This window comes from Hyperolius riggenbachi, chromosome 11, assembly GCF_040937935.1.
Source record: "Hyperolius riggenbachi isolate aHypRig1 chromosome 11, aHypRig1.pri, whole genome shotgun sequence".
NCBI classification, from domain to species: domain Eukaryota; kingdom Metazoa; phylum Chordata; class Amphibia; order Anura; family Hyperoliidae; genus Hyperolius; species Hyperolius riggenbachi.
Genome location: NC_090656.1, coordinates 242,231,905 through 242,259,614, shown reverse-complemented (window position 1 = coordinate 242,259,614; position 27,710 = coordinate 242,231,905). Strand labels below are relative to the sequence as shown.

Here is a 27,710-nt window from a genome sequence, read left to right as displayed (position 1 = left end):
TGGCTTGAGGCATACCCTATAAACAATAGGAAAGGAACACAATTATGCAATGAGTAAAAGTTCATCTCGGATCCACTTTAAGACAGAGCCTGACATGTCTTATTGGGCTCAGCAGCTTAATGGGCTCGGCAGTTTTCACAGGAAGCACTCTTTAAGAGCCTATCATGGAAGTGGGGAGTGAGCAGGTAACTGTAGATCGCCAAGTGCACAGGGTATGCTCCTTGTTTACTTCTTTCAACACGGCACAAAAACTTTCTATGAATGAACTTTCTCATGGATAATTCATATAGATGGAAGTAACAAAGGTAAACAGAGGCACCACTTAGGATAAGGTAAACTAAAATCCAGTTAAAAAGGCGTTAGTAGTGGACTTACCTCCACCGAGTACATGACACAGGAAGTCAAACTTCTAAAATACTTTTTACTTATGACATAAAAAACCCCCAACATGTTTCACAGGAATTTACAGCTTCTTCAGGTAAAAAAAAAGGCGTGTCAGTCACAGCAAGTAGTCTCAGCTCTCCGTATCGTAATTAAAAGCCATTATAGATACTTTATTACCTGTGTCATATACCCAGAGGCAAGTCCACTGCTAACTGCTTTTTAACTGGATTTTCGTGCATCTTGTGTCCTAATTGATGCCTCTGTTAACCTAGGTTAAGGTGGCCACACACCATACAATTTTTGAAATTTCTTTTCAAATCTGACCAATGTACCACACACGTGTTCCCCAATTGTGGAAAAAAAATGATTGAGAAAATTGCTTGGGTCAAGTAATTGACAATCTACACAGCATGATAAATTTTCATAAAATCCGATCAGAAAACCACCAATTCTGATCGATTTATATTGAAAAACACCTAGAAATTCAATCAGATTTCCTGAACGAATAAAACATTTTTTTTTTTTGCAGAGGGTGCGGTTTTAACCCAAGTCGGGTGGGGCTTGTCTCCCCCCCCCCACCTACACAGTGGTTGCCTTTAAGGTAACCCTTGGTTGTGAGTACTATTCCTTTGGGAATTCTACAACCGCACAATAAACACAAACTTACTACACTATATTAGGCTCGCGGTTTCTCTTTTTCCCATTTTCCAAGCATAATTCATATAAAACACTCCTTTACTAAATGCTCGTACAAATCCACTGCCTGATATTATGCATATTGTAACATAATACTACAGCCATGGTGGGTGAATAACTGCCTGATATTATGCATACTGTAACATAATACTACAGCCATGGTGGGTGAATAACTGCCTGATATTATACATATTGTAACATAATACTACAGCCATGGTGGGTGAATAACTGCCTGATATTATGCATATTGTAACATAATACTACAGTCATGGTGGGTGAAAAACTGCCTGATATTATGCATATTGTAACATAATACTACAGCCATGGTGGGTGAATAACTGCCTGATATTATGCATATTGTAACATAATACTACAGCCATGGTGGGTGAATAACTGCCTGATATTATGCATATTGTAACATAATACTACAGCCATGGTGGGTGAATAACTGCCTGATATTATGCATATTGTAACATAATACTACAGCCATGGTGGGTGAATAACTGCCTGATATTATGCATATTGTAACATAATACTACAGCCATGGTGGGTGAATAACTGCCTGATATTATGCATATTGTAACATAATACTACAGCCATGGTGGGTGAATAACTGCCTGATATTATGCATATTGTAACATAATACTACAGCCATGGTGGGTGAATAACTGCCTGATATTATGCATACTGTAAAATAATACTACAGCCGTGGTGGGTGAATAACTGCCTGATATTATGCATATTGTAACATAATACTACAGCCATGGTGGGTGAATAACTGCCTGATATTATGCATATTGTAACATAATACTACAGCCATGGTGGGTGAATAACTGCCTGATATTATGCATACTGTAACATAATACTACAGCCATGGAGGGTGAATAACTGCCTGATATTATGCATACTGTAACATAATACTACAGCCATGGTGGGTGAATAACTGCCTGATATTATGCATACTGTAACATAATACTACAGCCATGGTGGGTGAATAACTGCCTGATATTATGCATACTGTAACATAATACTACAGCCATGGTGGGTGAATAATTGCCTGATATTATGCATACTGTAACATAATACTACAGTCATGGTCGGTGAATAACTGCCTGATATTATGCATATTGTAACATAATACTACAGCCATGGTGGGTGAATAACTGCCTGATATTATGCATATTGTAACATAATACTACAGTCATGGTGGGTGAATAACTGCCTGATATTATGCATATTGTAACATAATACTACAGCCATGGTGGGTGAATAACTGCCTGATATTATGCATATTGTAACATAATACTGTAGCCATGGTGGGTGAATAACTGCCTGATATTATGCATATTGTAACATAATACTACAGCCATGGTGGGTGAATAACTGCCTGATATTATGCATATTGTAACATAATACTACAGCCATGGTGGGTGAATAACTGCCTGATATTATGCATATTGTAACATAATACTACAGCCATGGTGGGTGAATAACTGCCTGATATTATGCATATTGTAACATAATACTACAGCCATGGTGGGTGAATAACTGCCTGATATTATGCATATTGTAACATAATACTACAGCCATGGTGGGTGAATAACTGCCTGATATTATGCATATTGTAACATAATACTACAGCCAGGGTGGGTGAATAACTGCCTGATATTATGCATACTGTAACATAATACTACAGCCATGGTGGGTGAATAACTGCCTGATATTATGCATACTGTAACATAATACTACAGCCATGGTGGGTGAATAACTGCCTGATATTATGCATACTGTAACATAATACTACAGCCATGGTGGGTGAATAACTGCCTGATATTATGCATACTGTAACATAATACTACAGCCATGGTGGGTGAATAATTGCCTGATATTATGCATACTGTAACATAATACTACAGTCATGGTCGGTGAATAACTGCCTGATATTATGCGTACTGTAACATAATACTACAGTCATGGTCGGTGAATAACTGCTTGATATTATGCGTACTGTAACATAATACTACAGTCATGGTGGGTGAATAACTGCCTGATATTATGCATACTGTAACATAATACTACAGCCATGGTGGGTGAATAATTGCCTGATATTATGCATATTGTAACATAATACTACAGCCATGGTGGGCGAATAACTGCCTGATATTATGCATACTGTAACATAATACTACAGCCATGGTGGGTGAATAACTGCCTGATATTATGCATACTGTAACATAATACTACAGCCATGGTGGGTGAATAATTGCCTGATATTATGCATATTGTAACATAATACTACAGCCATGGTGGGTGAATAATTGCCTGATATTATGCATACTGTAACATAATACTACAGCCATGGTGGGTGAATAACTGCCTGATATTATGCATACTGTAACATAATACTACAGCCATGGCGGGTGAATAACTGCCTGATATTATGCATACTGTAACATAATACTACAGTCATGGTGGGTGAATAACTGCCTGATATTATGCATACTGTAACATAATACTACAGTCATGGTGGGTGAATAACTGCCTGATATTATGCATACTGTAACATAATACTACAGCCATGGTGGGTGAATAACTGCCTGATATTATGCATATTGTAACATAATACTACAGCCATGGCGGGTGAATAACTGCCTGATATTATGCATACTGTAACATAATACTACAGTCATGGTGGGTGAATAACTGCCTGATATTATGCATACTGTAACATAATACTACAGTCATGGTGGGTGAATAACTGCCTGATATTATGCATATTGTAACATAATACTACAGCCATGGTGGGTGAATAACTGCCTGATATTATGCATACTGTAACATAATACTACAGCCATGGTGGGTGAATAACTGCCTGATATTATGCGCACTGTAACATAATACTACAGCCATGGTGGGTGAATAACTGCCTGATATTATGCATACTGTAACATAATACTACCGCCATGGTGGGTGAATAACTGCCTGATATTATGCGTACTGTAACATAATACTACAGCCATGGCGGGTGAATAACTGCCTGATAATATTAATACTGTAACATAATACTACAGCCATGGCGGGTGAATAACTGCCTGATATTATGCATACTGTAACATAATACTACAGCCATGGCGGGTGAATAACTGCCTGATATTATGCATACTGTAACATAATACTACAGCCATGGTGGGTGAATAACTGCCTGATATTATGCATACTGTAACATAATACTACAGCCATGGTGGGTGAATAACTGCCTGATATTATGCGTACTGTAACATAATACTACAGCCATGGTGGGTGAATAACTGCCTGATATTATGCATACTGTAACATAATACTACAGCCATGGTGGGTGAATAACTGCCTGATATTATGCTAACTGTAACATAATACTACAGCCATGGTGGGTGAATAACTGCCTGATATTATGCATACTGTAACATAATACTACAGCCATGGTGGGTGAATAACTGCCAGATATTATGCATACTGTAACATAATACTACAGCCATGGTGGGTGAATAACTGCCTGATATTATGCTAACTGTAACATAATACTACAGCCATGGTGGGTGAATAACTGCCTGATATTATGCATACTGTAACATAATACTACAGCCATGGTGGGTGAATAACTGCCAGATATTATGCATATTGTAACATAACACTACAGCCATGGCGGGTGAATAATTGCCTGATATTATGCATACTGTAACATAATACTACAGCCATGGCGGGTGAATAACTGCCAGATATTATGCATACTGTAACATAATACTACAGCCATGGCGGGTGAATAACTGCCTGATAATATTCATACTGTAACATAATACTACAGCCATGGCGGGTGAATAACTGCCTGATATTATGCATACTGTAACATAATACTACAGCCATGGTGGGTGAATAACTGCCTGATATTATGCATACTGTAACATAATACTACAGCCATGGTGGGTGAATAATTGCCTGATATTATGCATACTGTAACATAATACTACAGTCATGGTGGGTGAATAATTGCCTGATATTATGCATACTGTAACATAATACTACAGCCATGGTGGGTGAATAATTGCCTGATATTATGCATACTGTAACATAATACTACAGCCATGGTGGGTGAATAATTGCCTGATATTATGCATACTGTAACATAATACTACAGCCATGGCGGGTGAATAACTGCCTGATATTATGCATACTGTAACATAATACTACAGTCATGGTCGGTGAATAACTGCCTGATATTATGCATACTGTAACATAACACTACAGTCATGGTGGGTGAATAACTGCCTGATATTATGCATATTGTAACATAATACTACAGCCATGGTGGGTGAATAATTGCCTGATATTATGCATACTGTAACATAATACTACAGCCATGGTGGGTGTATAACTGCCTGATATTATGCATACTGTAACATAATACTACAGTCATGGTCGGTGAATAACTGCCTGATATTATGCATACTGTAACATAATACTACAGCCATGGCGGGTGAATAATTGCCTGATATTATGCATACTGTAACATAATACTACAGTCATGGTCGGTGAATAACTGCCTGATATTATGCATATTGTAACATAATACTACAGCCATGGTGGGTGAATAACTGCCTGATATTATGCATACTGTAACATAATACTACAGCCATGGCGGGTGAATAACTGCCTGATATTATGCGTACTGTAACATAATACTACAGCCATGGCGGGTGAATAACTGCCTGATATTATGCATATTGTAACATAATACTACAGCCATGGTGGGTGAATAATTGCCTGATATTATGCATACTGTAACATAATACTACAGTCATGGTGGGTGAATAACTGCCTGATATTATGCATATTGTAACATAATACTACAGCCATGGTGGGTGAATAATTGCCTGATATTATGCATACTGTAACATAATACTACAGCCATGGTGGGTGAATAACTGCCTGATATTATGCATACTGTAACATAATACTACAGCCATGGTGGGTGAATAACTGCCTGATATTATGCATACTGTAACATAATACTACAGCCATGGTGGGTGAATAACTGCCTGATATTATGCATATTGTAACATAATACTACAGCCATGGTGGGTGAATAATTGCCTGATATTATGCATACTGTAACATAATACTACAGTCATGGTCGGTGAATAACTGCCTGATATTATGCATACTGTAACATAATACTACAGTCATGGTGGGTGAATAACTGCCTGATATTATGCATATTGTAATACTACAGCCATGGTGGGTGAATAATTGCCGGATATTATGCATACTGTAACATAATACTACAGCCATGGTGGGTGAATAACTGCCTGATATTATGCATACTGTAACATAATACTACAGCCATGGTGGGTGAATAACTGCCTGATATTATGCATATTGTAACATAATACTACAGCCATGGTGGGTGAATAATTGCCTGATATTATGCATACTGTAACATAATACTACAGCCATGGTGGGTGAATAACTGCCTGATATTATGCATACTGTAACATAATACTACAGCCATGGTGGGTGAATAACTGCCTGGTATTATGCACACTGTAACATAATACTACAGCCATGGTGGGTGAATAATTGCCTGATATTATGCATACTGTAACATAATACTACAGTCATGGTGGGTGAATAACTGCCTGATATTATGCATATTGTAACATAATACTACAGCCATGGTGGGTGAATAACTGCTTGATATTATGCATATTGTAACATAATACTACAGCCATGGTGGGTGAATAACTGCCTGATATTATGCATACTGTAACATAATACTACAGCCATGGTGGGTGAATAACTGCCTGATATTATGCATACTGTAACATAATACTACAGTCATGGTGGGTGAATAACTGCCTGATATTATGCATACTGTAACATAATACTACAGCCATGGTGGGTGAATAACTGCCTGATATTATGCATACTGTAACATAATACTACAGCCATGGTGGGTGAATAACTGGCTGATATTATGCTAACTGTAACATAATACTACAGTCATGGTGGGTGAATAATTGCCTGATATTATGCATATTGTAACATAATACTACAGCCATGGTGGGTGAATAACTGCCTGATATTATGCATACTGTAACATAATACTACAGCCATGGTGGGTGAATAACTGCCTGATATTATGCATACTGTAACATAATACTACAGCCATGGCGGGTGAATAACTGCCTGATATTATGCTAACTGTAACATAATACTACAGTCATGGTGGGTGAATAATTGCCTGATATTATGCATATTGTAACATAATACTACAGCCATGGTGGGTGAATAACTGCCTGATATTATGCATACTGTAACATAATACTACAGTCATGGTGGGTGAATAACTGCCTGATATTATGCATATTGTAACATAATACTACAGCCATGGTGGGTGAATAACTGCCTGATATTATGCGTACTGTAACATAATACTACAGCCATGGTGGGTGAATAACTGCCTGATATTATGCTAACTGTAACATAATACTACAGCCATGGCGGGTGAATAACTGCCTGATATTATGCTAACTGTAACATAATACTACAGCCATGGCGGGTGAATAACTGCCTGATATTATGCATATTGTAACATAATACTACAGTCATGGTGGGTGAATAACTGCCTGATATTATGCATACTGTAACATAATACTACAGCCATGGTGGGTGAATAACTGCCTGATATTATGCATACTGTAACATAATACTACAGTCATGGTGGGTGAATAACTGCCTGATATTATGCATACTGTAACATAATACTACAGCCATGGTGGGTGAATAATTGCCTGATATTATGCATACTGTAACATAATACTACAGCCATGGTGGGTGAATAACTGCCTGATATTATGCATATTGTAACATAATACTACAGCCATGGTGGGTGAATAACTGCCTGATATTATGCATATTGTAACATAATACTACAGCCATGGTGGGCGAATAACTGCCTGATATTATGCATACTGTAACATAATACTACAGTCATGGTGGGTGAATAACTGCCTGATATTATGCATACTGTAACATAATACTACAGTCATGGTGGGTGAATAACTGCCTGATATTATGCATATTGTAACATAATACTACAGCCATGGTGGGTGAATAATTGCCTGATATTATGCATACTGTAACATAATACTACAGTCATGGTGGGTGAATAACTGCCTGATATTATGCATATTGTAACATAATACTACAGCCATGGTGGGTGAATAATTGCCTGATATTATGCATACTGTAACATAATACTACAGCCATGGCGGGTGAATAACTGCCTGATATTATGCATATTGTAACATAATACTACAGTCATGGTGGGTGAATAATTGCCTGATATTATGCATACTGTAACATAATACTACAGCCATGGTGGGTGAATAATTGCCTGATATTATGCATACTGTAACATAATACTACAGCCATGGTGGGTGAATAACTGCCTGATATTATGCATACTGTAACATAATACTACAGCCATGGTGGGTGAATAACTGCCTGATATTATGCTAACTGTAACATAATACTACAGTCATGGTGGGTGAATAATTGCCTGATATTATGCATATTGTAACATAATACTACAGCCATGGTGGGTGAATAACTGCCTGATATTATGCATACTGTAACATAATACTACAGCCATGGTGGGTGAATAACTGCCTGATATTATGCATACTGTAACATAATACTACAGCCATGGCGGGTGAATAACTGCCTGATATTATGCTAACTGTAACATAATACTACAGTCATGGTGGGTGAATAATTGCCTGATATTATGCATATTGTAACATAATACTACAGCCATGGTGGGTGAATAACTGCCTGATATTATGCATACTGTAACATAATACTACAGTCATGGTGGGTGAATAACTGCCTGATATTATGCATATTGTAACATAATACTACAGCCATGATGGGTGAATAACTGCCTGATATTATGCGTACTGTAACATAATACTACAGCCATGGTGGGTGAATAACTGCCTGATATTATGCTAACTGTAACATAATACTACAGCCATGGCGGGTGAATAACTGCCTGATATTATGCTAACTGTAACATAATACTACAGCCATGGCGGGTGAATAACTGCCTGATATTATGCATATTGTAACATAATACTACAGTCATGGTGGGTGAATAACTGCCTGATATTATGCATACTGTAACATAATACTACAGCCATGGTGGGTGAATAACTGCCTGATATTATGCATACTGTAACATAATACTACAGTCATGGTGGGTGAATAACTGCCTGATATTATGCATACTGTAACATAATACTACAGCCATGGTGGGTGAATAATTGCCTGATATTATGCATACTGTAACATAATACTACAGCCATGGTGGGTGAATAACTGCCTGATATTATGCATATTGTAACATAATACTACAGCCATGGTGGGTGAATAACTGCCTGATATTATGCATATTGTAACATAATACTACAGCCATGGTGGGCGAATAACTGCCTGATATTATGCATACTGTAACATAATACTACAGTCATGGTGGGTGAATAACTGCCTGATATTATGCATACTGTAACATAATACTACAGTCATGGTGGGTGAATAACTGCCTGATATTATGCATATTGTAACATAATACTACAGCCATGGTGGGTGAATAATTGCCTGATATTATGCATACTGTAACATAATACTACAGTCATAGTGGGTGAATAACTGCCTGATATTATGCATATTGTAACATAATACTACAGCCATGGTGGGTGAATAATTGCCTGATATTATGCATACTGTAACATAATACTACAGCCATGGCGGGTGAATAACTGCCTGATATTATGCATATTGTAACATAATACTACAGTCATGGTGGGTGAATAATTGCCTGATATTATGCATACTGTAACATAATACTACAGCCATGGTGGGTGAATAATTGCCTGATATTATGCATACTGTAACATAATACTACAGCCATGGTGGGTGAATAACTGCCTGATATTATGCATACTGTAACATAATACTACAGCCATGGTGGGTGAATAATTGCCTGATATTATGCATACTGTAACATAATACTACAGCCATGGCGGGTGAATAACTGCCTGTTATTATGCATACTGTAACATAATACTACAGCCATGGTGGGTGAATAACTGCCTGATATTATGCATACTGTAACATAATACTACAGCCATGGTGGGTGAATAACTGCCTGATATTATGCATATTGTAACATAATACTACAGCCATGGTCGGTGAATAACTGCCTGATATTATGCATACTGTAACATAATACTACAGTCATGGTGGGTGAATAATTGCCTGATATTATGCATACTGTAACATAATACTACAGCCATGGTGGGTGAATAACTGCCTGATATTATGCATACTGTAACATAATACTACAGCCATGGCGGGTGAATAACTGCCTGATATTATGCATACTGTAACATAATACTACAGCCATGGTGGGTGAATAATTGCCTGATATTATGCATACTGTAACATAATACTACAGCCATGGTGGGTGAATAACTGCCTGATATTATGCATACTGTAACATAATACTACAGTCATGGTCGGTGAATAACTGCCTGATATTATGCATACTGTAACATAATACTACAGCCATGGTGGGTGAATAATTGCCTGATATTATGCATATTGTAACATAATACTACAGTCATGGTGGGTGAATAACTGCCTGATATTATGCATACTGTAACATAATACTACAGTCATGGTGGGTGAATAACTGCCTGATATTATGCATACTGTAACATAATACTACAGCCATGGTGGGTGAATAACTGCCTGATATTATGCATACTGTAACATAATACTACAGCCATGGTGGGTGAATAACTGCCTGATATTATGCATACTGTAACATAATACTACAGCCATGGTGGGTGAATAACTGCCTGATATTATGCATACTGTAACATAATACTACAGCCATGGAGGGTGAATAACTGCCTGATATTATGCATACTGTAACATAATACTACAGCCATGGTGGGTGAATAATTGCCTGATATTATGCATATTGTAACATAATACTACAGTCATGGTGGGTGAATAACTGCCTGATATTATGCATACTGTAACATAATACTACAGTCATGGTGGGTGAATAACTGCCTGATATTATGCATACTGTAACATAATACTACAGCCATGGTGGGTGAATAACTGCCTGATATTATGCATACTGTAACATAATACTACAGCCATGGTGGGTGAATAACTGCCTGATATTATGCATATTGTAACATAATACTACAGCCATGGTGGGTGAATAATTGCCTGATATTATGCATACTGTAACATAATACTACAGCCATGGTGGGTGAATAACTGCCTGATATTATGCATACTGTAACATAATACTACAGCCATGGTGGGTGAATAACTGCCTGATATTATGCATACTGTAACATAATACTACAGCCATGGTGGGTGAATAACTGCCTGATATTATGCATACTGTAACATAATACTACAGCCATGGAGGGTGAATAACTGCCTGATATTATGCATACTGTAACATAATACTACAGTCATGGTGGGTGAATAACTGCCTGATATTATGCATACTGTAACATAATACTACAGTCATGGTGGGTGAATAACTGCCTGATATTATGCATATTGTAACATAATACTACAGCCATGGTGGGTGAATAACTGCCTGATATTATGCATACTGTAACATAATACTACAGCCATGGTGGGTGAATAACTTACTATTGACTTTCTGTCTAATAAAACTTTTGAAACTAAAGGTCCACTGCCTGCAGGAGGGCTTTGAGCGATGGTGCTAGAATCTCTGCATCCAGCCACCATTCCACGTCTCCCGGCTGCGCGGGAATGCCGGGCGGTGAGGAGGAGGAAGTCTCGGGTCGTGATTTAATTTCCCCCAAGGACAGCGAAGCACTGGCGGTCGCGTCATCACATAATAGGAGAGATCTCTAGTGAACACTCAGACACATGAACAAACCTTCTCCGCAGGTCCGCCAGCTCAGCATTGTCTATCTCCACAAGGACGCTGGCCCTCTCCTGGGGGGCTCCGGGGGGCACCTCCGTCAGGATGTCATTCTGCAAGCAATAGGCAGGGGTTAGCTGTACGGCAGACAAAGGGAAAGCAGGCAGCTGGGATCAATAGACGGTGAGACAACGTTTATCTACCACTCACAGTGAAAAGGTGACAGAATCACAACCAAGCGGGAAAGAAAAGGCAATTTCACTTTTATTGTCCGCAGCTCAGATCTGCCAGAGACAACAAACCCCTGAAATGTGTGTCTGACAACAGGGAAGGTATTCCAGCAGAGAGCTGCTCTCCTCATCTTACTAAACACCTCTAACTGAAGCAGTAGACAAATAAAATCTGATACTCACCTGAGGAGAGGGAAGGCTCTGGTTCCTACTGAGCCCTCCCTGTCTCCTCTCATCCCCTCAGTCCACTACTGTCACCCCCACTGTATGTATTCAACCAACTGGCCAAATATGCCTTCCGGGCCCCTCAGAACTAGTTTCTCGAGTGCTCCCCTAGCCGGACAGCTCCATATTGTGCATGCGAAGGACGGAACAGTCCATCTTCAGGAGCACTCAGGGGGATGAGGCCTCCCGGAGGCGGAGTAACCAGAGGACAGTGGGGAACGAGAAACCCGAGAGGGGATGGGGAAGGCTCAAAAGGATTGCTCTCCATAGGCAAGTATTTTTATCACTACAGATTTGCTTTAAAGTGGACCTGAACTCAGAACTTTCTCTCTGCTTTAAAAGATACACAACAGCATAATAAGCTTTAAACAAAAAAAAATTATTTGCTACAGCTGATACAAACCCTAAAATAAATCTGATTTATGGAAGCAGACATGTTGCTAACAGCCTGTGCTTTCAAATGAGCTTATCTGCTAACTCTGCCATAGGCAGTCATGTGACACAGGGGAGAGATCAGATTACAACTTGTGATTAGACACAGAAGACGCTGACCCGGCTGGGATACCACATGAAAGGGTGACAGCGGAACTGCGTCGAGGGACACAAAGACTTCTAGAGGCTGGAGGCAGCTCCAGGTAAGTAAGGCTACACTGCGGGCATGCTTGTGGCAGAGCAGTTTCTCATCAGATTCCATAATTATCGATTCAGATGGTAGTTTGGTCGTCAAGTCTCCTGATGTATCGACACGTTCAGCAGTCTGAACAATGGGATGAATCAAATCACACAGATATTACAGCTGAGCACACACCATGCAACTCTCACTTCAGATACTATTCCCGATCAAGAAAATAAGATTGGGCAAAAAAAAAATATACAACCTACTGACTGCCAGCGACCAATCCCAAGCTCAAAATCGCTTTCTTGATTGGAATATGAAAATATAGATCTAAATACTGGCATTGGTTCCGTGAGTATGTCCTTACAATTCATTTTCAGTCAATAACCAATCAGAATTAAAAAAAAAAAAAAATTGTCTATGCGTTCTTCCATATCCAATTGATTTTAGACCTGGATATCAATCTGATCACTTGCTCGAATCACATTTGAAGTGAAAACTGCATGTGTGTATCCACCTTTACACGCAGTCCCTTGTTTGATTTCATACTTCTATGAACTGCTGGTCATACATTCTAAGCACCACGTGTCTCCTGTCCTGGACTGATGGGGCTCAGACCTTGGCCTTCAGTTTACTCAGGAGAGACGGAGCCACTGTTTTGAGACCCTTAGTCTCCAGTTCTCAACACTAGAAACTAATGTGACGCTACTCCACAGAGCACACCTCACCCGGGTCCGAGTCTCCACAACCTTTCCTCAGGCTTCTCCACTATGCTACATGGGTTGTGGAGTTAGGGGAACGTTGGCTCACATGTGGTGGACTTGCCCTCTAGTCTCCTCTTTATTGGCTGAAGTTAATGCCTTGGTGGTGGTGATGGTTCTCCAGGTCCCATTCTCTCCTAATTTTTCAGTTCTCCTACTTGGCAACAAGTTAGGATCTATGACGCATCTTGCCCATAGGATGGGGTAGCACATTGCTAACTCGGCCAAAACATACCTTGCCTCACGTTGGAAGGATCCTTTCTATAGATCATGTAGCCGCCAAGATCGCTATCGTGGTGGACCGGATGCCACAATTTATTAAGACCTGGACTCTGGGTTAATCATGCAGACAACAAAGGTCTGCAGTACATATTTTTTGATTAACTGCTGGTTCCCATTACTACTCTGGATGGTGGTTCGTTTTCTCCTTTCTTTTTCCACATAGTCACAAATGTGGAAAACGGAAGCAAACATGACTTCAAGACCGTTGAGGGAAAGGGAACTGCAGCAGACTAACATGTACCGATATGTAAGTCTGCTGCCGTTCCCTTTCCCTCAACGGTCTTGAAGTCCTGTTTGCTTCTGTTTTCCACATTTGTGTGGATGTTTCTGGTTTGTTGATTATTTTATAATACCTGTTAATCTATGCAATGGTTATAGCGCCCTGCGTGGGGACATTTCTTGAAATTTTTGTATGTTTAATTATTTTTTCTTTCAGTCCCTTGTGCTCGGTCACTGCTGGTCTTGTAATCAAAATTTCAAAATGGGATTTTAAACTGCGGATGCCTCATTGTACACAAAAGGGGTGACATTTGAGCACTGGGATTACTAAGCTACTACACCATTGAGCCGTGTGTCTTCTAACACACAGCTGCATAACAAACTGGTGTTCTGTATCAGTGATAAATAGCTGCTACCTGATTGGTGCCTTGCGGGGTCTCCAGGTCTCTCTGCACTTTGTAATACTGGTTCTGAAGCAGGATGTATTTGGTGTGCATCTCCTCCAGGGCCTGGGAGACGGTCTTCATCTGTGCTGACAGAGCAGAGTTCATCTGCATGGATTCCATGGCCTGGAAGGCAACATAAAGTGATCACTAGAGCCATACTGAAGAATGCCAATCACACCAGCAATCTAACGCCTTGGTGACAGCCAGAGATCACTAGAACCAGACTGAGGAATGCCAATCACACCAGCCAACTGTAATGCCTTGGAGACAGCCAGAGATCACTAGAGCCACACTGAGGAACACCAGACACACCAGACAACTGTAATGCCTTGGTGACAGCCAGCGATCACTAGAGCCAGACTGAGAAACACCAGACACACCAGCCAACTGTAATGCCTTGGTGACAGCCAGCGATCACTAGAGCCAGACTAAGGAACACCAGAGACACCAGCCAACTGTAATGCCTTGGTGACAGCCAGCGATCACTAGAGCCAGACTGAGGAACGCCAGACACACCAGCCAACTGTAATGCCTTGGTGACAGCCAGCGATCACTAGAGCCAGACTGAGGAACGCCAGACACACCAGCCAACTAACACCTTGGTGACAGCCAGCGATCACTAGAGCCAGACTGAGGAACACCAGACACACCAGCCAACTGTAATGCCTTGGTGACAGCCAGCGATCACCAGAGCCAGACTGAGGAATGCCAGACACACCAGCCAACTGTAATGCCTTGGTGACAGCCAGCGATCACTAGAGCCAGACTGAGGAACGCTAGACACACCAGCCAACTGTAATGCCTTGGTGACAGCCAGCGATCACTAGAGCCAGACTGAGGAACACCAAACACACCAGCCAACTGTAATGCCTTGGTGACAGCCAGTGATCACTAGAGCCAGACTGAGGAACACCAGACACACCAGCCAACTGTAATGCCTTGGTGACAGCCAGAGATCACTAGAGCCAGACTGAGGAACACCAAACAACTGTAATGCCTTGGTGACAGCCAGCGATCACTAGAGCCACACTGAGGAACACCAAACAACTGTAATGCCTTGGTGACAGCCAGCGATCACTAGAGCCAGACTGAGGAACACCAGACACACCAGCCAACTGTAATGCCTTGGTGACAGCCAGCGATCACTAGAGCCAGACTGAGGAACACCAGACACACCAGCCAACTGTAATGCCTTGGTGACAGTCAGAGATCACTAGAGCCAGACTGAGGAACACCAGACACACCAGCCAACTGTAATGCCTTGGTGACAGTCAGAGATCACTAGAGCCAGACTGAGGAACGCCAGACACACCAGCCAACTGTAATGCCTTGGTGACAGCCAGAGATCACTAGAGCCAGACTGAGGAACGCCAGACACACCAGCCAACTGTAATGCCTTGGTGACAGCCAGCGATCACTAAAGCCACACTGAAGAACGTCAAACACAACAGCCAACTGTAATGCCTTGGTGACAGCCAGCGATCACCAGAGCCAGACTGAGGAACGCCAAATACACCAGCCAACTAACGCCTTGGTGACAGCCAGCGATCACTAGAGCCAGACTGAGGAACACCAGACACACCAGCCAACTGTAATGCCTTGGTGACAGCCAGCGATCACTAGAACCAGACTGAGGAATGCCAATCACACCAGCCAACTGTAATGCCTTGGTGACAGCCAGCGATCACCAGAGCCAGACTGAGGAACACCAGACACCAGCCAACTCTAGTGCCTTGGTGACAGCCAGCGATCACTAGAGCCAGACTGAGGAACACCAGACACACCAGCCAACTGTAATGCCTTGGTGACAGCCAGCGATCACTAGAGCCACACTGAAGAATGCCAGACACACCGGCCAACTGTAATGCCTTGGTGATAGCCAGCGATTACTAGAGCCAGACTGAAGAATGCTAGACACAACAGCCAACGATGTTACCTTGGTGTGGATCTGCTGTATATCATGTCGAGGTGTACAGATTGTATATCGTGTATAGGTGCATGAACCATATATCACACGTTACCTTGGCGTTGGTCTGCTGTGTATCATGCCGAGGTGTACAGACTGTATATCATGTATATGGTGTATGGATGATATATCGCACGTTACCTTGGCGTTGATCTGCTGTATGATGACATCTCGGTGCTGGATGGCTTGGATATATCTCTGCACTTCCTGTCTACTCGGCTCTTTCTCCTCTGGAAGGGTCTCGGTTTTGTCTGGGAAGGGAACCGTTTCCTCCACATTCTCCACCCCCTGAAGGAAGGATTCTGATTGGTTACTAGTTTCATTTAACAAATGAATGAGTTCCCCCACTTACAGCAAAACTTTATTAAAGCAAAACTAACCAATGTTTCCTTATCTGGGGCTTCTTCCAGCCCCGCAGTCTATCTGGTCCCTCCCTGTCCTCCCAATCCCCACCACTCTGTCCCCGGCAGCCCCAGTAAGGACCCCGAGTGAGGCACAAGCACTGGCCTCTTAGATCGCACTTGACTGTGCTTGCACAGGAGTAGCTTTATGCACTGCGCAGGCGCAAACGCTCTTGGCCACGGGAGCATGTGGGGAGCATGGCTGTGTCTCGGCCTGGACAGAGCATAAGGGGAGCATGGCTGTGTCTCGGCCGGGATAGAGCATGAGGGGAGCATGGCTGTGTCTCGGCTGGGACAGAGCATGAGGGGAGCATGGTTGTGTCTCGGCCGGGACAGAGCATGAGGGGAGCATGGCTGTGTCTCGGCCGGGATAGAGCATGAGGGGAGCATGGCTGTGTCTTGGCTGGGACAGAGCATAAGGGGAGCATGGCTGTGTCTCGGCCGGGACAGAGCATGAGGGGAGCATGGCTGTATCTCGGCCTGGACAGAGCATAAGGGGAGCATGGCTGTGTCTCGGCCGGGACAGAGCATGAGGGGAGCATGGCTGTGTCTCGGCCGGGACAGAGCATGAGGGGAGCATGGCTGTGTCTCGGCTGGGATAGAGCATGAGGGGAGCATGGCTGTGTCTCGGCTGGGAGAGCATGAGGGGAGCATGGCTGTGTCTCGGCTGGGATAGAGCATGAGGGGAGCATGGCTGTGTCTCGGCTGGGATAGAGCATGAGGGGAGCATGGCTGTGTCTCGGCTGGGATAGAGCATGAGGGGAGCATGGCTGTGTCTCGGCTGGGACAGAGCATAAGGGGAGTATGGCTGTGTCTCGGCTGGGAGAGCATGAGGGGAGCATGGCTGTGTCTCGGCTGGGATAGAGCATGAGGGGAGCATGGCTGTGTCTCGGCTGGGATAGAGCATGAGGGGAGCATGGCTGTGTCTCGGCTGGGACAGAGCATGAGGGGAGCATGGCTGTGTCTCGGCTGGGATAGAGCATGAGGGGAGCATGGCTGTGTCTCGGCCTGGACAGAGCATAAGGTGAGCATGGCTGTGTCTCGGCCGGGACAGAGCATGAGGGGAGCATGGCTGTGTCTCGGCCGGGACAGAGCATGAGGGGAGCATGGCTGTGTCTCGGCTGGGACAGAGCATGAGGGGAGCATGGCTGCGTCTCGGCTGGGACAGAGCATGAGGGGAGCATGGCTGTGTCTCGGCTGGGATAGAGCAGGAGGGGAGCATGGCTGTGTCTCGGCTGGGACAGAGCATGAGGGGAGCATGGCTGCGTCTCGGCTGGGACAGAGCATGGCTGTGCTCGGCTGGGACAGAGCATGGGGTGACAGCGGCACAGCAGTGTGGATCAGGAGGACAGAGTATGGGGTGACAGCGGCACAGCAGTGTGGATCGGGAGGACAGAGTATGGGGTGACAGCGGCACAGCAGTGTGGATCAGGAGGACAGAGTATGGGGTGACAGCGGCACAGCAGTGTGGATCAGGACGACAGAGTATGGGGTGACAGCGGCACAGCAGTGTGGATCAGGAGGACAGAGTATGGGGTGACAGCGGCACAGCAGTGTGGATCAGGAGGACAGAGTATGGGGTGACAGCGGCACAGCAGTGTGGATCAGGAGGACAGAGTATGGGGTGACAGCGGCACAGCAGTGTGGATCAGGAGGACAGAGTATGGGGTGACAGCGGCACAGCAGTGTGGATCGGGAGGACAGAGTATGGGGTGACAGCGGCACAGCAGTGTGGATCAGGAGTACAGAGTATGGGGCGACAGCGGCACAGCAGTGTTAATCAGGAGGACAGAGTATGGGGTGACAGCGGCACAGCAGTGTGGATCAGGACGACAGAGTATGGGGTGACAGCGGCACAGCAGTGTGGATCAGGAGGACAGAGCATGGGGTGACAGCGGCACAGCAGTGTGGATCAGGACGGCAGAGTATGGGGTGACAGCGGCACAGCAGTGTGGATTAGGAGGACAGAGTATGGGGTGACAGCGGCACAGCAGTGTGGATCAGGAGGACAGAGTATGGGGTGACAGCGGCACAGCAGTGTGGATCAGGAGGACAGAGTATGGGGTGACAGCGGCACAGCAGTGTGGATCAGGACGGCAGAGTATGGGGTGACAGCGGCACAGCAGTGTGGATTAGGAGGACAGAGTATGGGGTGACAGCGGCACAGCAGTGTGGATCAGGAGGACAGAGCATGGGGTGACAGCGGCACAGCAGTGTGGATCAGGACGGCAGAGTATGGGGTGACAGCGGCACAGCAGTGTGGATCGGGAGGACAGAGCATGGGGTGACAGCGGCACAGCAGTGTGGATTAGGAGGACAGAGTATGGGGTGACAGCGGCACAGCAGTGTGGATCGGGAGGACAGAGTATGGGGTGACAGCGGCACAGCAGTGTGGATTAGGAGGACAGAGCATGGGGTGACAGCGGCACAGCAGTGTGGATCAGGAGGACAGAGTATGGGGTGACAGCGGCACAGCAGTGTGGATCGGGAGGACAGAGTATGGGGTGACAGCGGCACAGCAGTGTGGATCAGGAGGACAGAGTATGGGGTGACAGCGGCACAGCAGTGTGGATCAGGAGGACAGAGCATGGGGTGACAGCGGCACAGCAGTGTGGATCAGGAGGACAGAGCATGGGGTGACAGCGGCACAGCAGTGTGGATCAGGAGGACAGAGCATGGGGTGACAGCGGCACAGCAGTGTGGATCGGGAGGACAGAGCATGGGGTGACAGCGGCACAGCAGTGTGGATTAGGAGGACAGAGTATGGGGTGACAGCGGCACAGCAGTGTGGATCGGGAGGACAGAGCATGGGGTGACAGCGGCACAGCAGTGTGGATCAGGAGGACAGAGTATGGGGTGACAGCGGCACAGCAGTGTGGATCAGGAGGACAGAGCATGAGGTGACAGCGGCACAGCAGTGTGGATCAGGAGGACAGAGTATGGGGTGACAGCGGCACAGCAGTGTGGATCAGGAGGACAGAGTATGGGGTGACAGCGGCACAGCAGTGTGGATCAGGAGGACAGAGTATGGGGTGACGGCGGCACAGCAGTGTGGATCAGGAGGACAGAGTATGGGGTGACAGCGGCACAGCAGTGTGGATCAGGAGGACAGAGTATGGGGTGACAGCGGCACAGCAGTGTGGATCTGGAGGACAGAGCATGAGGTGACAGCGGCACAGCAGTGTGGATCAGGAGGACAGAGTATGGGGTGACAGCGGCACAGCAGTGTGGATCAGGAGGACAGAGTATGGGGTGACAGCGGCACAGCAGTGTGGATCAGGAGGACAGAGCATGAGGTGACAGCGGCACAGCAGTGTGGATCAGGAGGACAGAGTATGGGGTGACAGCGGCACAGCAGTGTGGATCAGGAGGACAGAGCATGAGGTGACAGCGGCACAGCAGTGTGGATCAGGAGGACAGAGCATGAGGTGACAGCGGCACAGCAGTGTGGATCAGGAGGACAGAGTATGGGGTGACAGCGGCACAGCAGTGTGGATCAGGAGGACAGAGTATGGGGTGACAGCAGCACAGCAGTGTGGATGAGGAGGACAGAGTATGGGGTGACAGCAGCACAGCAGTGTGGATGAGGAGGACAGAGTATGGGGTGACAGCGGCACAGCAGTGTGGATCGGGAGGACAGAGTATGGGGTGACAGCGGCACAGCAGTGTGGATCAGGAGGACAGAGCATGGGGTGACAGCGGCACAGCAGTGTGGATCAGGACGGCAGAGTATGGGGTGACAGCGGCACAGCAGTGTGGATCAGGAGGACAGAGCATGAGGTGACAGCGGCACAGCAGTGTGGATCAGGAGGACAGAGCATGAGGTGACAGCGGCACAGCAGTGTGGATCCGGAGGACAGAGTATGGGGTGACAGCGGCACAGCAGTGTGGATCAGGAGGACAGAGTATGGGGTGACAGCGGCACAGCAGTGTGGATCAGGAGGACAGAGTATGAGGTGACAGCGGCACAGCAGTGTGGATCAGGAGGACAGAGCATGAGGTGACAGCGGCACAGCAGTGTGGATCAGGAGGACAGAGTATGGGGTGACAGCAGCACAGCAGTGTGGATCAGGAGGACAGAGTATGGGGTGACAGCGGCACAGCAGTGTGGATCAGGAGGACAGAGCATGGGGTGACAGCGGCACAGCAGTGTGGATCAGGAAGACAGAGTATGGGGTGACAGCGGCACAGCAGTGTGGATCAGGAAGACAGAGTATGGGGTGACAGCGGCACAGCAGTGTGGATCAGGAGGACAGAGTATGGGGTGACAGCGGCACAGCAGTGTGGATCGGGAGGACAGAGTATGGGGTGACAGCGGCACAGCAGTGTGGATCAGGAAGACAGAGTATGGGGTGACAGCGGCACAGCAGTGTGGATGAGGAGGACAGAGTATGGGGTGACAGCGGCACAGCAGTGTGGATCAGGAGGACAGAGTATGGGGTGACAGCGGCACAGCAGTGTTAATCAGGAGTACAGAGTATGGGGTGACAGCGGCACAGCAGTGTGGATCAGGAGGACAGAGTATGGGGTGACAGCGGCACAGCAGTGTGGATCAGGAGGACAGAGCATGAGGTGACAGCGGCACAGCAGTGTGGATCAGGAGGACAGAGTATGGGGTGACAGCGGCACAGCAGTGTGGATCAGGAGGACAGAGTATGGGGTGACAGCGGCACAGCAGTGTGGATCAGGAGGACAGAGTATGAGGTGACAGCGGCACAGCAGTGTGGATCAGGAGGACAGAGTATGAGGTGACGGCGGCACAGCAGTGTGGATCAGGAGGACAGAGTATGGGGTGACAGCGGCACAGCAGTGTGGATCGGGAGGACAGAGTATGGGGTGACAGCGGCACAGCAGTGTGGATCGGGAGGACAGAGCATGGGGTGACAGCGGCACAGCAGTGTTAATCAGGAGTACAGAGTATGGGGTGACAGCGGCACAGCAGTGTGGATCAGGAGGACAGAGTATGGGGTGACAGCGGCACAGCAGTGTGGATCAGGAGGACAGAGTATGGGGTGACAGCGGCACAGCAGTGTGGATCAGGAGGACAGAGTATGAGGTGACAGCGGCACAGCAGTGTGGATCAGGACGGCAGAGTATGGGGTGACAGCGGCACAGCAGTGTGGATCAGGAGGACAGAGCATGGGGTGACAGCGGCACAGCAGTGTGGATCGGGACGACAGAGTATGGGGTGACAGCGGCACAGCAGTGTTAATCAGGAGGACAGAGTATGGGGTGACAGCGGCACAGCAGTGTGGATCAGGAGGACAGAGTATGGGGTGACAGCGGCACAGCAGTGTGGATCAGGAGGACAGAGTATGGGGTGACAGCGGCACAGCAGTGTGGATCGGGAGGACAGAGCATGGGGTGACAGCGGCACAGCAGTGTGGATCAGGAGGACAGAGTATGGGGTGACAGCGGCACAGCAGTGTGGATCAGGAGGACAGAGTATGGGGTGACAGCGGCACAGCAGTGTGGATCAGGAGGACAGAGTATGGGGTGACAGCGGCACAGCAGTGTGGATCGGGAGGACAGAGTATGGGGTGACAGCGGCACAGCAGTGTGGATCAGGAGTACAGAGCATGAGGTGACAGCGGCACAGCAGTGTGGATCGGGAGGACAGAGCATGGGGTGACAGCGGCACAGCAGTGTGGATCGGGAGGACAGAGTATGGGGTGACAGCGGCACAGCAGTGTGGATCAGGAGTACAGAGCATGGGGTGACAGCGGCACAGCAGTGTTAATCAGGAGGACAGAGTATGGGGTGACAGCGGCACAGCAGTGTGGAGCAGGAGGACAGAGTATGGGGTGACAGCGGCACAGCAGTGTGGATCGGGAGGACAGAGTATGGGGTGACAGCGGCACAGCAGTGTGGATCAGGAGGACAGAGTATGGGGTGACAGCGGCACAGCAGTGTGGATCAGGACGACAGAGTATGGGGTGACAGCGGCACAGCAGTGTGGATCGGGAGGACAGAGTATGGGGTGACAGCGGCACAGCAGTGTGGATTAGGAGGACAGAGTATGGGGTGACAGCGGCACAGCAGTGTGGATCAGGAGGACAGAGCATGGGGTGACAGCGGCACAGCAGTGTGGATCGGGAGGACAGAGTATGGGGTGACAGCGGCACAGCAGTGTGGATCAGGAGTACAGAGCATGGGGTGACAGCGGCACAGCAGTGTTAATCAGGAGGACAGAGTATGGGGTGACAGCGGCACAGCAGTGTTAATCAGGAGGACAGAGTATGGGGTGACAGCGGCACAGCAGTGTGGATCAGGAGGACAGAGCATGAGGTGACAGCGGCACAGCAGTGTGGATCGGGAGGACAGAGCATGGGGTGACAGCGGCACAGCAGTGTGGATCGGGAGGACAGAGTATGGGGTGACAGCGGCACAGCAGTGTGGATCAGGAGTACAGAGCATGGGGTGACAGCGGCACAGCAGTGTTAATCAGGAGGACAGAGTATGGGGTGACAGCGGCACAGCAGTGTGGATCAGGAGGACAGAGCATGAGGTGACAGCGGCACAGCAGTGTGGATCAGGAGTACAGAGCATGGGGTGACAGCGGCACAGCAGTGTTAATCAGGAGGACAGAGTATGGGGTGACAGCGGCACAGCAGTGTGGATCAGGAGGACAGAGTATGGGGTGACAGCGGCACAGCAGTGTGGATCAGGAGGACAGAGCATGAGGTGACAGCGGCACAGCAGTGTGGATCAGGAGGACAGAGTATGGGGTGACAGCGGCACAGCAGTGTGGATCAGGAGGACAGAGTATGGGGTGACAGCGGCACAGCAGTGTGGATCGGGAGGACAGAGTATGGGGTGACAGCGGCACAGCAGTGTGGATCGGGAGGACAGAGTATGGGGTGACAGCGGCACAGCAGTGTGGATCAGGAGGACAGAGTATGGGGTGACAGCGGCACAGCAGTGTGGATCGGGAGGACAGAGCATGGGGTGACAGCGGCACAGCAGTGTGGATCGGGAGGACAGAGTATGGGGTGACAGCGGCACAGCAGTGTGGATCAGGAGGACAGAGTATGGGGTGACAGCGGCACAGCAGTGTGGATCAGGAGGACAGAGTATGGGGTGACAGCGGCACAGCAGTGTGGATCGGGAGGACAGAGTATGGGGTGACAGCGGCACAGCAGTGTGGATCGGGAGGACAGAGTATGGGGTGACAGCGGCACAGCAGTGTGGATCAGGAGGACAGAGTATGGGGTGACAGCGGCACAGCAGTGTGGATCAGGAGGACAGAGTATGGGGTGACAGCGGCACAGCAGTGTGGATCGGGAGGACAGAGTATGGGGTGACAGCGGCACAGCAGTGTGGATCGGGAGGACAGAGTATGGGGTGACAGCGGCACAGCAGTGTGGATCAGGAGGACAGAGTATGAGGTGACAGCGGCACAGCAGTGTTAATCAGGAGTACAGAGCATGGGGTGACAGCGGCACAGCAGTGTGGATCAGGAGGACAGAGTATGGGGTGACAGCGGCACAGCAGTGTGGATCAGGAGTACAGAGTATGGGGTGACAGCGGCACAGCAGTGTGGATCAGGAGGACAGAGTATGGGGTGACAGCGGCACAGCAGTGTGGATCAGGAGGACAGAGTATGGGGTGACAGCGGCACAGCAGTGTGGATCAGGAGGACAGAGTATGGGGTGACAGCGGCACAGCAGTGTGGATCAGGAGGACAGAGTATGGGGTGACAGCGGCACAGCAGTGTGGATCAGGAGGACAGAGCATGGGGTGACAGCGGCACAGCAGTGTGGATCAGGAGGACAGAGTATGGGGTGACAGCGGCACAGCAGTGTGGATCAGGAGGACAGAGCATGGGGTGACAGCGGCACAGCAGTGTGGATCAGGAAGACAGAGTATGGGGTGACAGCGGCACAGCAGTGTGGATCGGGAGGACAGAGTATGGGGTGACAGCGGCACAGCAGTGTGGATCAGGAGGACAGTGCAGGACCAGATAGACTGTGGGCGTCTTCAAGAAGCACCAGATAAGAGAAAATCGACGTTTAATATTCAATGAAGGATCCCTTTTAGAGTGAAATTACACTATTATGGTGAAATTGCCGAACACGGCTGATGCACAAGTATTTTTTGTAATTTACTGTATATAAAAAACAGGAATCTATTCCATTTTGCAGCCGGCTATCAATTTCCAAGTGAGCACCCTAAATGGCTCTTTGTAGTTAAAGGACACCCGAAGTGACATGTGACAAGATGAGATAGACATGTGTATGTACAGTGCCTAGCACACAAATAACTAGGCTGTGTTCCTTTTTTTCTTTCTCTGTCTGAAAGAGTTAAATATCAGGTATGAAGTGGCTGACTCAGTCCTGACTCAGACAGGAAGTGACTACAGTGTGATCCTCACTGATAAGAAATTCCAACTATAAAACACTTTCCTAGCAGAAAATGGCTTCTGAGAGTAGGAAAGAGATAAAAAGGGTCAATGGTTCATAGATTTTAGCTCTGGCATACTTCAATGAATGTGTCATTAAGCAAAAACTATAAAATAGTAAAAACTTAAAAAGTAGATTTAACCACTGAAGCCCAACTGGACGAACACTCCCGCGGGTCGCACGCACTCCCGCCGCCGGCCGTTTGCCCAGCAATCAGTTAATGGGATTATAGATCCCATTCATTGATCAAAGCCCCCCCCGCAGAGAAACTGACAGCCTCTAATCAGAGGCTGCGTTTTTTCGGAGTCACAAAAAGTTCCCAGTCTTCATTCTCCTTCCTGGAAGCTTACGATCACGCTTCCAAGACTTTTTCACTGTGGCCAAATAGTAAAACTACACACACATCCATTTTTTAATAAATAAATAATTTTTTTTACATTTAAAATTAGCTGTTTACCTCCCACACCAAAAATTACCCACATACAATTTTTAATACAAAAAAAAAAAAATTACAATTAAAAAAACAACAACAAATAGTTAGCTAAGGATCTGAACTTTTTAAATATGCATGTCAAAGGAGTATATTAATATAATTTTTTAAATTATGGGCTTGTAAATAGTGATGGACGCAAATTGAAAAAATGCACCTTTATTTCCAAATAAAATATCGGCGCCACACATTGTGATAGGGACATAATTTAAATGGTGTAATAAGCGGGACAAATGGGCAAATAAAATACATGGGTTTTAATTACGGTAGCATGTATTAATTTCAAACTATAATGGCCAAAAACTGAGAAATAATGATTTTTTTCCATTTCTTTCTTAATATTCCTGTTAAAATTGATTTAGAATAAAATAATTCTCAGCAAAAAGTATCACCCAAAGAAAGCCTAATTGGTGGCGGAAAAAAAACAAGAAATAGATCAATTCATTGTGCTGAGAAGTGATAAAGTTATTGGCAAATGAATGGGAGGTGAAAGTTGCTCAGATGCAAAAACATAAACAACCCCGTGGTGGTTAACCACCTTAGCAGAATGGACGAGCTCAGTTCGTCCATCACCGCCGGAGGCTGCCGCTCAGGCCCTGCTGGGCCGATTTTCCTCAAATAAAAAGCAGCACACGCAGCCGGCACTTTGCCAGCCGCGTGTGCTGCCTGATCGCCGCCGCTCTGCGGCGATCCGCCGCGAGCAGCGGCGAAAGAGGGTCCCCCCAGCCGCCCGAGCCCTGCGCAGCCGGACCAATCAGTTCCGGCCAGCGCTAAGGGCTGGATCGGAGGCGGCTGACGTCAGGACGTCGGCTGACGTCCATGACGTCACTCCGCTCGTCGCCATGGCGACGAGGAAAGCCAAACAAGGAAGGCTGCTCATTGCAGCCTTCCTTGTTACTTATGCTTGCCGGAGGCGATCAGAAGAACGCCTCCGGAGCGCCCTCTAGTGGGATTTCATGCAGCCAACTTTCAGTTGGCTGCATGAAATAGATTTTTTTTTTATAAAAAAAAATCCTCCCGCAGCCTCCCTGGCGATCTCAATAGAACGCCGGGGAGGTTAAATAGAAAATAAAACTGTGGAATATCGTAAAAAGTAATTTTTAGGAGAAGGAGAATAGATACAATTGTTTATTTAATTCGTTTATTTTCACCTCAGGTGTCCTCTAAGATAACAAATACTCAGTCTGGAGTAAAGACCACCTAGGAACCCCCCTCTCTTTTCTGCACTCCAGTGAAGTGAGGCTCAAGAGGTCAAACTTAATAGACGTAAATCCTTTCAGCCTACATAACTATGTAATGCTGGGAATACACGGTTCGTTTTTGCCTTCGTTTAAACCTTCGTTTCGATTGTGCCTTTTGTCCTTTTCGATCCCGAAATAATCGGTCATACGGTTAATATCACCACCCACGGTTTAGTTTTTTTTTTCGATTCTGATGGTTTCGTTTTTCCAATGATCGAAGGCTGCAAAGAAACGAAACGAAAATCCCTTTTTACAGGGACGGACTAGCATAAACGAATATATAATCGATCTGAACAGCCATCAAGCCTACCAATGGCTCGTTTAG

At 46.3% G+C, this 27,710-nt stretch overlaps 1 protein-coding gene across 7 annotated transcripts in view; it reads right to left on the bottom strand.

The window, feature by feature from the left end:
* LOC137538247 (golgin subfamily B member 1-like) overlaps positions 1–27,710 on the bottom strand; it is a 185,883-nt gene that overhangs the window by 9,956 nt on the left and 148,217 nt on the right. For 6 of the 7 annotated variants that reach the window (XM_068260302.1, XM_068260306.1, XM_068260305.1 and 3 more), the window contains 3 exons: positions 16,993–17,139; positions 14,853–15,008; positions 12,122–12,219 (listed from right to left, as the gene is read on the bottom strand). In XM_068260302.1, coding sequence (XP_068116403.1) covers positions 12,122–12,219; positions 14,853–15,008; positions 16,993–17,139 — 401 coding nt within the window. The remainder of the gene's footprint in view (positions 1–12,121; positions 12,220–14,852; positions 15,009–16,992; positions 17,140–27,710) is intronic. The other variant, XM_068260304.1, reaches the window with a different exon arrangement.